General features: G+C 37.8%; 1 protein-coding gene across 2 annotated transcripts in view; it reads right to left on the bottom strand.

The window, feature by feature from the left end:
- The window catches only part of PHKA1 (phosphorylase kinase regulatory subunit alpha 1), a 173072-nt gene that overhangs the window by 112413 nt on the left and 47437 nt on the right, over positions 1-13222 (bottom strand). For both annotated transcript variants that reach the window (XM_052663860.1, XM_052663862.1), the window contains exons 13-14: positions 11004-11082; positions 4159-4293 (exon numbers count right to left, since the gene is read on the bottom strand). In XM_052663860.1, the coding sequence (XP_052519820.1) occupies positions 4159-4293; positions 11004-11082 (214 nt within the window). The remainder of the gene's footprint in view (positions 1-4158; positions 4294-11003; positions 11083-13222) is intronic.

Raw genomic sequence — 13222 nt, 5'->3', positions numbered from 1 at the left:
TAATTACTGATGGTAGTCTTTTATGATCCTTTGTATTTCTGTGTTGTCTTTTGTGATCTCTCCATTTTCATTTCTAATTTTATTGATTTTTCTCCCTTTGTATCTTGATGAGTCTGGCTAATGGTTTGTCAATTTTATTTATCCTTTCAAAGAACCAGCTTTTGGCTTTGTTGATTTTTGCTATGGTCTCTTTTGTTTCTTTTGCATTTATTTCTGCCCTAATTTTTAAGATTTCTTTCCTTCTACTAACCCTGGGGTTCTCCATTTCTTCCTTTTCTAGTTGCTTTAGGTGTAGAGTTAGGTTATTTGACTTTTTTTCTTGTTTCTTGAGGTATGCCGGTATTGCTGTGAACCTTCCCCTGCTTTTACAGTGTCCCACAGGTTTGGGGTTGTTGTGTTTTCATTTTCATTCATTTCTATGCATATTTTGATTTCTTCTGTGATTTGTTGGTTATTCAGCAGCGTGTTGTTCAGCCTCTATATGTTGGAAGTTTTAATAGTTTTTCTCCTGTAATTGAGATCTAATCTTACTGCATTATGGTCAGAAAAGATGCTTGGAATGATTTCAATTTTTTTGAATTTACCAAGGCTAGATTTATGGCCCAGGATGTGATCAATCCTGGAGAAGGTTCTGTGTGTGCTTGAGAAAAAGGTGAAATTCATTGTTTTGGGGTGAAATGTCCTATAGATATCAATTAGGTCTAACCAGTCTATTGTATCATTTAAAGGTTGTGTTTCCTTGCTAATTTTCCTGTTTAGTTGATCTATCCATAGGTGAGAGTGGGGTATTAAAGTCTCCCACTATTATTGCATTATTGTTAATTTCCCCTTTCATACTTGTTAGCATTTGTCTTACATATTGTGGTGCTCCTATGGTGGGTGCATATATATTGATAATAGTTATATCTTCTTCTTGGATTGATCCTTTGATCATTATGTAGTGTCCTTTGTCTCTTTTCACAGCCTTTGTTTTAAAGTCTATTTTGTCTAATATGAGTACTGCTACTCCTGCTTTCTTTTGGTCTCTCTTTGCATGGAATATCTTTTTCCAGCCCTTCACTTTCAGTCTGTATGTGTCCCTTGTTTTCAGGTGGGTCTCTTGTAGGCAACATATATAGGGGTCTTGTTTTTGTATCCATTCAGCCAGTCTCTGTCTTTTGGTTGGGGCATTCAACCCATTTACGTTTAATGTAATTATTGATAAGTATGATCCTGTTGTCATTTACTTTTTTGTTTTGAGTTTGAGTTTATACACCCTTTCTGTGCTTCCTGTCTAGAGAAGATCCTTTAGTGATTGTTGGAGAGCTGGTTTGGTGGTGCTGAATTCTCTCAGCTTTTGCTTATCTGTAAAGCTTTTGATTTCTCCTTCATATTTGAATGAGATCCTTGCTGGGTAGAGTAATTAATCTGGGCTGTAGGTTATTTTCTTTCATCACTTTAAGTATGTCCTGCCATTCCCTCCTGGCCTGAAGAGTTTCTATTGAAAGATCAGCTGTTATCCTTATGTGAATCCTCTTGTGTGTTATTTGTTGTTTTTCCCTTGCTGCTTTTAATATCTGTTCTTTGTGTTTGATCTTTGTTAATTTGATTAATATGTGTCTGTGGGTGTTTTGCCTTGGGTTTATCCTGTTTGGGACTCTCTGGATTTCTTGGACTTGGGTGATTATTTCCTTCCCCATTTTAGGGAAGTTTTCAACTATTACCTCCTCAAGTATTTTCTCATGGTCTTTCTTTTTGTCTTCTTCTTCTGGGACTCCTATGATTCGAATGTTGGGGCGTTTAACATTGTCCCAGAGGTCTCTGAGATTGTCCTCATTTCTTTTAATTCATTTTTCTTTTTTTCTCTCTGATTCATTTATTTCTACCATTCTATCTTCTATCTCACTTATCCTATCTTCTGCCTCTGTTATTCTACTGTTGGTTCCCTCCAGAGTGTTTTTTTTTTATCTCATTTATTGCATTATTCATTATTGATTGACTCTTTTTTATTTCTTCTAGGTCCTTGTTAAACCTTTCTTGCATCTTCTCAATCCTTGTCTCCAGGCTATTTATCTGTGATTCCGTTTTGTTTTCAAGATTTTGGATCATTTTCACTATCATTATTTGGAATTCTTTATCAGGTAGATTCCCTCTCTCTTCCTCTTTGGTTTGGTTTGGTGGGCATTTATCCTGTTCCTTAACCTGTTGGGTATTCCTCTGTCTCTTCATCTTCTTTATATTGCTGTGTTTGGGGTGGCCTTTCTGTATTCTGGCAGTTTGTGGAGCTCTCTTTATTGTGGAGTTTCCTTGCTGTTGGTGGGGTTGTACAGGTGGCTTGTCAAGGTTTCCTGGTTAGGGAAGCTTGTGTTGGTGTTCTGGTGGGTGGAGGTGGATTTATTCTCTCTGGAGTGCAATGAAGTGTCCAGTAATGAGTTATGAGATGTCAATAGGTTTGGAGTGACTTTGGGCAGCCTGTATATTGGAGCTCAGGGCTGTGTTCCTGTGTTGCTGGAGAATTTGTGTGGTATGTCTTGCTCTGGAACTTGTTGGCCCTTGGGTGGTGCTTGGTTTCAGTGTAGGTATGGAGATGTTCAATGAGCTCCTGTTGATTAATGTTCCCTGGAGTCAGGAGTTCTCTGGTGTTCTCAGGATTTGGAGTTAAGCCTCCTGCTTCTGGTTTTCAGTCTTATTTTTACAGTAGCCTCAAGCCTTCTCCATCTATACAGTACCGTTGATAAAACATCTCCTTTTGAAGACAATGGGCTGCTTTTCTGGGTGCCTGATGTCCTCTGCCGGCATTCAGAAGTTGTTTTGTGGAATTTACTCAGCGTTCAAATGTTCTTTTGATGAGTTTGTGGGGGAGATTGTGGTCTCCCTGGCCTATTTCTCTGCCATCTTCAGCTTTCATTATTAAAAGACCACTCTTGGTGAAGGAAAAAAGTACACACACAGACACACACACACACACACACACACACACACACACACACTATACGCTTTGGGTTTGTAAGTGGGAATCTACTATCTAGGCTATATTCTTTATTTATATATTTACTCATTTGTGGCTTGATTTAAGACTGCATTAATTTCCATTTGGTGCTATAACAAATTAACATAAACTTAGTAGCTTAAAACAACATAAAAGTATACTCTTATAGTTCTAGAGGTCAGAAGTCCAAAATGAGCGTTATGCGTATTATGGGGTAAAATAAAAATCAAGGTGTCAAGCATAACTGGTTCCTTCTGGAGACTCCAGGGGGAGAATCTGATCTTTGACTCTTCCAGCTTCTTAGAGGATAAGGCCAGTAGCCTTATCACTCTAATCTCTTGCTTCTGTCATCACATGTCCTACTTCTATAGTCTGATCTCCCTCTGGGTACCTCTTTTAAGAAGACTTATGACTATATTTAGTGCCCACCTGTATAACCCAGAATAATCCCCTCCACCAATCTCAGTTTCCTTTACCTAATAACACCCACAAAAATCCTTTTTGCCATATAAGGTAATGTTCACAGGTTCCAGGGATTAGGGTCTGAATATCTTTCAGGGCCACTACTGAGCTTTCCACAAAGATAGTTTAGAAATTTTGTACATCCTTTTTTTTTTTTAAAGTTAACATCATAGTAATTTGTTTAATGTGAAATTTGTAATAACTTGCATAAATTTTTAATTTGTAGTAATTTGTTTAATGTGTTTATCACCAAATTTAATATATACATTGAATAAAAAATAAGTACTAATTAAAAATAAGTATTAGATCAAGAATTAGAATTTTAAAATATTATCAACTAATTCATTACATGACAAAGTATAAATGACCTAGACACAAGCTCCTTGGCTATTAATCTACATAGAATTCCTATTTTTCAAAACAGAAATATAGGTCCCAAGAAAGAGAAGAAGAACATATTGGTTAAGCACACACTTGGAACGAAGAAACAACATTGCCTGGTAACCATCATGTCCTTTGTACCAAAGAGTTCATAAAACACACTGAAAATTATCGACCCTGTTCAGGGTATACAGGGTTAGAAACTTTGATTCCAGAGACTCTAAATTCCATTTCAGATCTAGTTTAATAAAGCAATAAAAATAAAACATCAAGAAAATATAAAATGGAAGGAAACAAGCCTGTATTGAATAATGCTTTGATTCTAGCAGGTTAGCCAATCTCCTTACCTAGGCTGGAATAAATGTGGCTGAGAATACGAGCTGGTTGTACTCTGATGGGGTATACCTCAGCAATGGTCTCCACGTCAATTCCCTTGTTCTTCAAAATGGATTTGATTTCTTCTGTTTCAGCTAGAATGGAAACTGTAGGAAAGAAAAAAAAGATGAGGTTAACAGAAAATTTTATTTCAACAGGAACCTAAAGATCTCGCAAGAAAGAAAGTGAAGTAGCTCAGTTGTGTCTGACTTTGTGACCCCATGGACTGTAGCGTATCAGGCTCCTCTGACCATGGGATTTTCCAGGCAAGAGTACTGGAGTGGGTTGCCATCTCCTTCTCCAGGAGATCTTCCCAACTCAGGGATTGAACCCAGGAAGTCCAAAAGATCTCTCTCAAGCTACACAGTATTTTTTGAAGGGAAAATAAAAAGAAGAGAAGGAAATTAACAGTTATTACAAACTTAGGAAACAAGCATCATGCTAGGTACATAATGATATCTAAATGGAAAAGGAACTAAGACCTTGTGACTAGAATATTCAATTCTGTTTTTTGTCTATATACCTATGTGCTTCTAGAGAACACCACGCTTGCTTTGTATCTGGGTTTCTATGTTTAAATAGAAAAAAAGAGGCCAGGGACAGCATTATGAAGATAATAAAGAATAACCTAATGATACAAATCACTCTATAGCTAGAGAATGATAGAAGGCAAGGTAAATTCAGGATAAAGAATTGAGGTGCCCTATTTGAAATTGTGTGTGGTTGTTCTGGGGGATGGGGATAACACTTTTCTAGACTCAGAGCCTACCAAGCCTGGCAGCTCCCTTTTCATCCTCTTACACTCACATCTCAGAAGTGCTCATCATACTCACAAGGGAGAAGAAGTCCAGGCCAGCTCACTGACTCTTCCATTTATTTTCCCTTTATGGGACTGATACCTGTCTGGGGGCCAATAATCTGAATGGGACCTCAACTGGCTTAATGCTAAGCAACAGGGGCAAACATGAGCCCTACTCCTGCTTCTCTAGTGCCACTGTGTTGTGTTAGTTGCTCAGTCATGTCTGACTCTTTATGACCCCATGGACCCCACCAGGCTCTTCTGTCCATGGAATTCTCAAGGCAAGAACACTGGAGTGTGTTGCCATTCCCTTCTCTAGCTAGTGCCACAAGGTGTGTTGAATTGGGTTTATGAGAAAATTAAGGTGCCATTTGGTTCATGCCAGCTTACTAGTATTGTCTATGTTGAGTTTGGGGGGCAAAAGCCGAGTTAACAAAGTGCTACTCTGCATTCCTTTTCCATTATCTTTTGTGTATTTTTCTGTCTTGGGGAGCTCATGGTGTTGTGTTGCTGTGATCTGGGGCAGGATATGCAGGGTATTGTGATTACAGGGTCCTCTGGATATAACACCACCTTGATTACTTCTAACTGAAAAATGACAAAGATTCTCCAGGGAAAATATACAAAGGTAGAATAATGGTGGGATGACAAAATCCAGGGAAACACATGTGGTTATCCTTTCATTCACTAATAAACATTTACTAAGCACTTTAATGGATAAGGCATGCTAAAAACTAGGGATTTAGAGATGAATAAGTTAGTGTCTCCTTCAAGGAGCTCACAGTGTAATAAAATTGTCACATACCTAAACTGATTATAAAACAAATTGCAAAGTATATATACATATATGTGTGTATATCTATCTATCTATCTATATATATATATGAACATTATGAGACCCCCCAAGAGTGACACCTATCTAGTCTGAAGTTGGTAGAGGGAAGTTTCAGAAAAGACTTCCTGAAGGAGTTGATGTCTAAGCTGAATTTGAAAGAATGAATAAGTTAGCCAGGAGAAAGAAGGGAATAGGAATGAGGAAATTAATTTTAGGTTGAAGATCGAGAATGATCATAAAACATGAAAACAGAAAAGAGTATGTGTGTGTGTATGTGAGAGAGAGAGCAGTGGTGTGGGGACAACATATATTTCAATACTGCTGTAGCATGAAATATTTGAACAGTGGCAAAAATAAAAATAAACAACCCCCCACCAGCAACAAAATGAATCTGGAAAGGCAAATAGTGGTTAGATCATTATGGAGAGCATGTGTGTCACTTTAAGGATTTTGCATTTTATCCTTGAGTACTGATTTCCAAATTGCATTCTCCTAAGTCCTAGGGTTCTGCAGAGAGCAATGCAGTTGGAAGCAGGAGTAGAGGGGACTAAAGGAAAGGTAAGTGAACCACGTTCTGGGGCCCCAGGAATACTTTCAACCCAACAACTCAGCATTTTATGTTTTATCAAATATTTAGAAAATGCTTACTTGGTACCACTTATGTGCTAGATACTACCATATGCTAGAGATACAAAGATAGATACGATCCTTGGAGAAAATGACATTTGACACTGAGTCTTGCTAGAAGGCTGAATAGGAGTTACTCTAGCAAGCTGAAGGTAAAGGTAAGGAAGAAGTTGTTCCAGACAAAAAATAGCATAGACAAAGACTCATGGGCAACAGAAAACCAGGTAGATCTAGGAATAATAAAAAGTCCTTTATAGCAGGAGCATGGGGTATAAAAGGACAATGATGAGAAATGACACTGAAGACAAGGTCAGGGACCAGATCATAAAGAGCCTTATAAGTCTTGTTAAGAAAGTTGGTAATGGGAAGCCCTTGCAGAGTTGTAATTGGGGGAATAATACATCCATATCTTTATCTTAAAAAGAACATATTTGAGTTGCTGAAAGAATAAACCGATATACTATAGTCGACCTACACTGAAGATGAGGAGAGCACTTAAAAAGTAACGCAAGAAAGAGATGCTGATTACTTAGATTAGGATCATGACATTGGTACTAGATAAACTTGATGGATTTCTGAATTATTTAGAAGGTAAAGAAATCAGAACTTGTTAACTGACTGAATGTAGGAGATGAGAGAGGGGGAGATATTGAGAATGTTATTTGCGTAACTGTGAGAAAAGTGTACCATTTACTGACATAGGCAAATAGGGAGAAAAGCAGGCATGAGTGATGTAGAACTAGGAGGGTACAACTGATTACTTTTAGACACTGTGAATTTAAAGTGCAGAAGTCATTAGCATAGAAAGAGATGAGATGGGTCAAGGAGAATGTATAGAAAAGAAGAAAAAAGGACCTAGAATATAACCTTCAGAAATTTCAACATATAAGAAATGGGCAGGTGAAGAAAAACCTGGGGGTGGGAGTAAGGGGTTCTTGTCTTATAGCTTATATTTTCTCTATGGTATAGGAGGTGAGGTCATCTACTGAGAGGGGAGAAGTGAGGAGGCAGGAAAAGGGAAAAGGTGAGCAATGAGAGGAGGCTGAGATACAGTAACAAATATTCTGAGTAAGAAGAGCAGTGGCCTATGGACAAAACTCCCAGGAACACCGACAGTTAAGAGGCAAGCAGAAGAGAAAGCCCAGAAAGAGAAATAATAAAATTTAGGTTGAAGGAGATCTAAAAATGTATTGTCTCACAGAAGACACAGGAGTTAAGAGTCTCAGAAACAAACAATAAGTAAAACAGAAAGACCTACTAAGAAGTGGATTGAAAAATATTTACTGAGTTTGGCAATAACTTAAGCAAAAGCACTTTCAAAGGAATAATAAGCTAGTTGTAAAGGACATCAGAATGAATGGAATATAAATAAGTGGAAGTTTGGATAAGAAAGGAAGAGAGGGATAACTAGAGGATGATGAAGATGTCAATTTACTAAAAATCAGAACCAACAGAGAAGAGTTTGAAGATGACAGGAAAGAGCAGGTTTCTAGGAAGGGTGGGGAAAAGGATAGGATCAACCATCAGAAGGGAGAGTTGGTGCTGAAGAGGAGAAAAAGCAACTGCTCTGAGACTAAAGAAAAAGAGGTAAAAATGGGTTGAAGATATAAATAAGATTGTAGTTGGGGTTTGGGAAATTGACAAAGATCAGAACATTAAGATTATCCAGCATGAAATAGCAGGCCAAAAATGAGGCTGAAATTAAGCAGTAGGGTTGTTGAGAAAAATGAAAATGCTGACTAATAATAAGAACAAGGACTAACAGGAAGCACTGTGGGCCTAGTTGAGTTGGAGACTGTGGATTTACAGCACTACTGCTATGCTCACTTGTTTTTTTTTTTTTTTCCTAGAAAATTTTAGCAAGGCAGGTATAGGATCAGAAAATAAGAAAGGTGATCTGGAGCTATGATTTTCCTGTGTGGGTGTAGCAGAAGTATGGTGCACTGGTGATTAAGATATTTAGATGACCAACTGAAAGGTAAGGAAGGATATCGTCATTGCTCAGTTGCTAAGTTGTGTCCAACTCTTTTGCGACCCATGGACTGTAGCCCATCACGCTCCACTGTCCATAGTATTTCCCAGGCAAGAATACTGGAGTCAGTTGCCATTTCCTTCTCCAAGGAATCTTCGTGACCCAGGGATTGAACCTGTGCCTTCTGCATTGGCAGGAGGATTCTTTACCACTGAGCCAACAGGGAAGCCAGGGAAGGACAGACTAGGAGAAAATAGACAAAAGTGTAACTGGGGGATGGGGCGGGGAGAGAAAACTGAAACAGTATGTAATTATGACTAGAGACTGGGACTTTTGACATTGGAATATCTGAGGTAAAATAATTCTAATGTTTGGTCCTCAAAGTGAGTAGAGTAGTGGTAGAAGGAAAGGTCACTAGGGTTATGGATATCCAAGAATTCTGAGGCTGAAATATTAGATGGCACTTACTCTGATGTTGAAATCTATCACTATGGCAGGAACTGAGGAAGAAGAGGAGGCTTTAAGCCAAGTCTCAAAGTCTCGAATGAATGAACAAGAGTAACCAGGAGACTAATATAGCCAGATGGCACAAGCTTCAAAGGGGAGCAAGCTTTCTCATGGAAGGAGAGTAATGGTCTTTTATATAATGTTCGTTATGTACTAAATACCTCAGAGATATCGCAGGTTTGGTTCCAGACCACTGAAATAAAGTGAATATCATGATAAAGCAAGTCACACAAATTTTTAGCTTCCCAGTCTATATGTAAAAGTTATGCTTATACAAAACAAACTTATGGTTACCAAAAGGGATGACAGGGTAGAGGGGGGGATAAACTATTAGGAGTATGAGATCAATATATACACATTACTATATATGAAATAGGTAAACAAGGGAACTACACTCAATATCTTACAGCAACCTATAATGGAAAAGAATCTGAAAAAGAATATATCTGTATGTGTGTGTGTATATATATATACACACACATATATATGACTGAATCACTTTGGTGTAGATTTGAAACTAACATAACATTGCAAATTAACTATACCTCAATTAAAAAATAAATAAAATTAAAAGAGTTATGTTTACACTATGCTTTAATTTATTGTGTGCAACAGTATTGTATCTAAAAATACAATGTGAATGCCTCAGTTAAAAATACTTTATTATTATTAAAAATGCTAACCATCATCTGAGCCTTCAACAAGTCATAGTAGTAACATCAAAGATCACTGATCCCAGATTGCTATAACAAATACAGTAATAATGAAAAGCTTGAAGTTTTGCTAGAATTATAAAATGTGACAGACACATGAAGAGAGCAAAGGCTCTTGGAAAAATGGTACCAATAGACTTGCTTCACACAAGGTTGCCATAGACCTTCAATTTGTAAAAAAAAAAAAAAAAAAAAAAAACCCACACAGAATCTGCAAAGAACAATAAAGTGAAGCACAATAAAATGAAGTATGCATATATGTTGATAAAAAAGACTATCTTTATGACCACATAGGATGCCAAGTATAAGAAGGTTTAGAAAATACAAAGGATTATTTTTCTATATAGAATCAATTCCAATGGAGGTTGGGATTGAAATGGAGACATATTGGAGGAGCTTCACAGGAGGCTGTGCTGCTGTGCTGTGCTAAATGACTTCAGTCGTGTCTGACTCTTTGCGACCGCATGGCCTGTAGTCCGCAAGGCTCCTCTATCCATGGGATTTCCCAGGCAAGAATACTGGGGTGGGTTGCCATTTCCTCCTCCAGGCGATCTTCCCGACCCAGGGATCAAACCCGTGTCTCCTACATTAGCTGGCGGATTCTTTACCACAGAGCCACCTGGGAAACCCTTCACAGGAAGAACTAGTATCATATTGGATAGCATTTTGGGGGAGTCAAAAGTCACCTGGAGTTTTCTACTCTAGGAGACTAGTATAATAGTGATATCATTGAGAGAGTTGGGAGAGGTAAAAGGGTGGAAAGGAGACAAAAAAGGTCAGTTTTGCATTTAAAACATAAGCTACAAAGATCCTTTATATATATTATGGCTAGAATTCTTAACATGTTTATAGAACTTAGCCCAGTGTTTTGCATAAAGCAGATCACCTCAAAATTTAAGTTAAGTTCTAGGAGCAAAAAAAAAAAAAGATTTTGAACATTCTCTAAAGAAGTAATAGTTGGAGCCATGAAAGAAATTTATTATGAAGGAGGCAGCCCTAGTGAACACATGCAGGGTGTAAATACAGATATAACAAGTGTACAAAACTAAGTATACAACCATTAGGAGGATATGAGAAGAAAGAAATATTAGCAGAAAAAGCATAGAAGGAATACTCAGAACAAAAACAGAGATAATCAGGAGGCTATAATATATCATGGTGAAAAGAAATGAGTTTCCAGAAATAAGAAGTGGTTAAGAGTGGTTAAACATTTGCTCATAAGTAAGATTAATAGCAGAACCAAGTTTATAACATACATTTTTAAGCCTAACAAAATACTTCATAAATAATAAAGTCATCATTTACTGGCCCAAATCAGACCTTTTAATATAAAGTTTTTAGATGTTGGGAATAAGAATACATACCTTGAACCACAACATCTGGCTTTGGTACAGTAGAAAACCTCCGATTTAGGGGATCAATTTCTCCAGGAGCTAAAAATCCCTAAAGAAAATCCATAAAAAAGACAGATTATTATATCTCCAAAGAAAGCTAATATTGGAGGAGAAATAACATACCAGTGCCAGAAATGCGTACCATAACATGTGACAGGCAAGTATGGAAAGAAAGCAAATACCTTTACTGTATGAAAGTGTTTAAACTCCTGAATTCACATCCAAATTAAATTTTGTCTGGAGTTAATTTCTAGTGGCTGCCACAAATTCTTTTTTGGAAATAGATGGGATATAAAAGATAAACAGAAAGTTTTCTAGTTATAACTTCATTTTCTCTGCATGCACATGATTATACAATCAGACCACAATGCTTATAATCAATAATTTAAGTCATCAGTCCTGTTGCTTTCACATTTACTCATATGCACTCTATGCTTTCTTTTCAGCAGATATCTTTTGACTTGACCTGAGTCTCTGTCTTTGATGAAATAGGATGAACTCATCCACTTAGCCCTTAAGAATATCATTTATCTCCTCATTTTTAATAGCATTTAATTTATTCTAATTGAATGAGAAAGTCACCAAGTAAAGATTTTAAACAAATCATTCTGCCCATTATTGCTACATTTATAATAATGTCAACCAAAGATAAACCTTTATGCTGTACACCTGAAACTCATGGTGATCTATGTCAATTATACCTCAAACCTGGGACAAACAAAACAAAAACAGCTGTAGAAAATACACAAGTTACTTATAAATAAGTCAAAGAGTCTGGCTCAGAAAGGAAAGCTAAGTCCCACCCTAGATCCTCTAGGAGAGTGGTCCCCAACCTTTTTGGTACCAGGGACTGGTTTCATGGAAGACAGTTTTTCTACAGACTAGGGTGAGGGGCATGGTTTTAGGATGACTCAAATGCATTACATTTATTGGGGCTTCCCTTGTGGCTCAGCTTGTTAAGAATCTGCCTGCAATGTGGGAAACCTCAGTTTGATCCCTGGGTTGGGAAGATTCCCCTGGAGAAGGGAAAGGCTACCCGCTCCAGTATTTTGTCCTGGAGAATTCCATTGACTGTATAGTCCATGGGGTTGCAAAGAGTCGGACACGACTTTTACTTTCACTTATTTCTATTGGTATTACATCAGTTTCACCTCAGATCATCGGGCATTAGATCTTGGAGGTACAGGATCTCTGCTCTAGGATTATAGGGTTATAAGAAGAGGTGGCAAGAATACACAGAAGAACTGTACAAAAAAGATCTTCATGACCCAGATAATCACGATGGTGTGATCACTCATCTAGAGCCAGACATCCTGGATGTAAAGTCAAGTGGGCCTTAGAAAGCATTACTACGAACAAAGCTAGTGGAGGTGATGGAATTCCAGTTGAGCTATTTCAAATCCTGAAAGATGATGCTGTGAAAGTGCTGCACTCAATATGCCAGCAAATTTGGAAAACTCAGCAGTGGCCACAGGACTGGAAAAGGTCAATTTTCATTCCAATCCCAAAGAAAGGCAAGGCCAAAGAATGCTTAAACTACTGCACAATTGCACTCATCTCACATCCTAGTAAAGTAATGCTCAAAATTCTCCAAGCCACGCTTCAGCAATACATGAACCGTGAACTTCCTGATGTTCAAGCTGGTTTTAGAAAAGGCAGAGGAACCAGAGATCAAATTGACAACATCCACTGGATCATGGAAAAAGCAAGAGAGTTCCAGAAAAACATCTATTTCTGCTTTATTGACTATGCCAAAGCCTTTGACTGTGTGGATCACGATAAACTGTGGAAGATTCTGAAAGAGATGGGAATACCAGACCACCTGACCAGCCTCTTGAGAAATCTGTATGCAGGTCAGGAAGCAACAGTTAGAACTGGACATGGAACAACAGACTGGTTCCAAATAGGAAAAGGAGGACGTCAAGGCTGTATATTGTCACCCTGCTTATTTAACTTCTATGCCGAGACATCATGAGAAACGCTGGACTGGAAGAAACACAAGCTGGAATCAAGATTGCCGGGAGAAATATCAATAACCTCAGATATGCAGATGACACCACCCTTATGGCAGAAAGTGAAGAGGAACTAAAAAGCCTCTTGATGAAAGTGAAAGTGGAGAGTGAAAAAGTTGGCTTAAAGCTCAACATTCAGAAAACAAAGATATGGCATCCGGTCCCATCACTTCATGG

The sequence above is a fragment of the Budorcas taxicolor genome, chromosome X (assembly GCF_023091745.1).
Source record: "Budorcas taxicolor isolate Tak-1 chromosome X, Takin1.1, whole genome shotgun sequence".
Taxonomy (NCBI): Eukaryota; Metazoa; Chordata; class Mammalia; order Artiodactyla; family Bovidae; genus Budorcas; species Budorcas taxicolor.
This window is presented reverse-complemented; position numbering and strand designations above follow the sequence as displayed.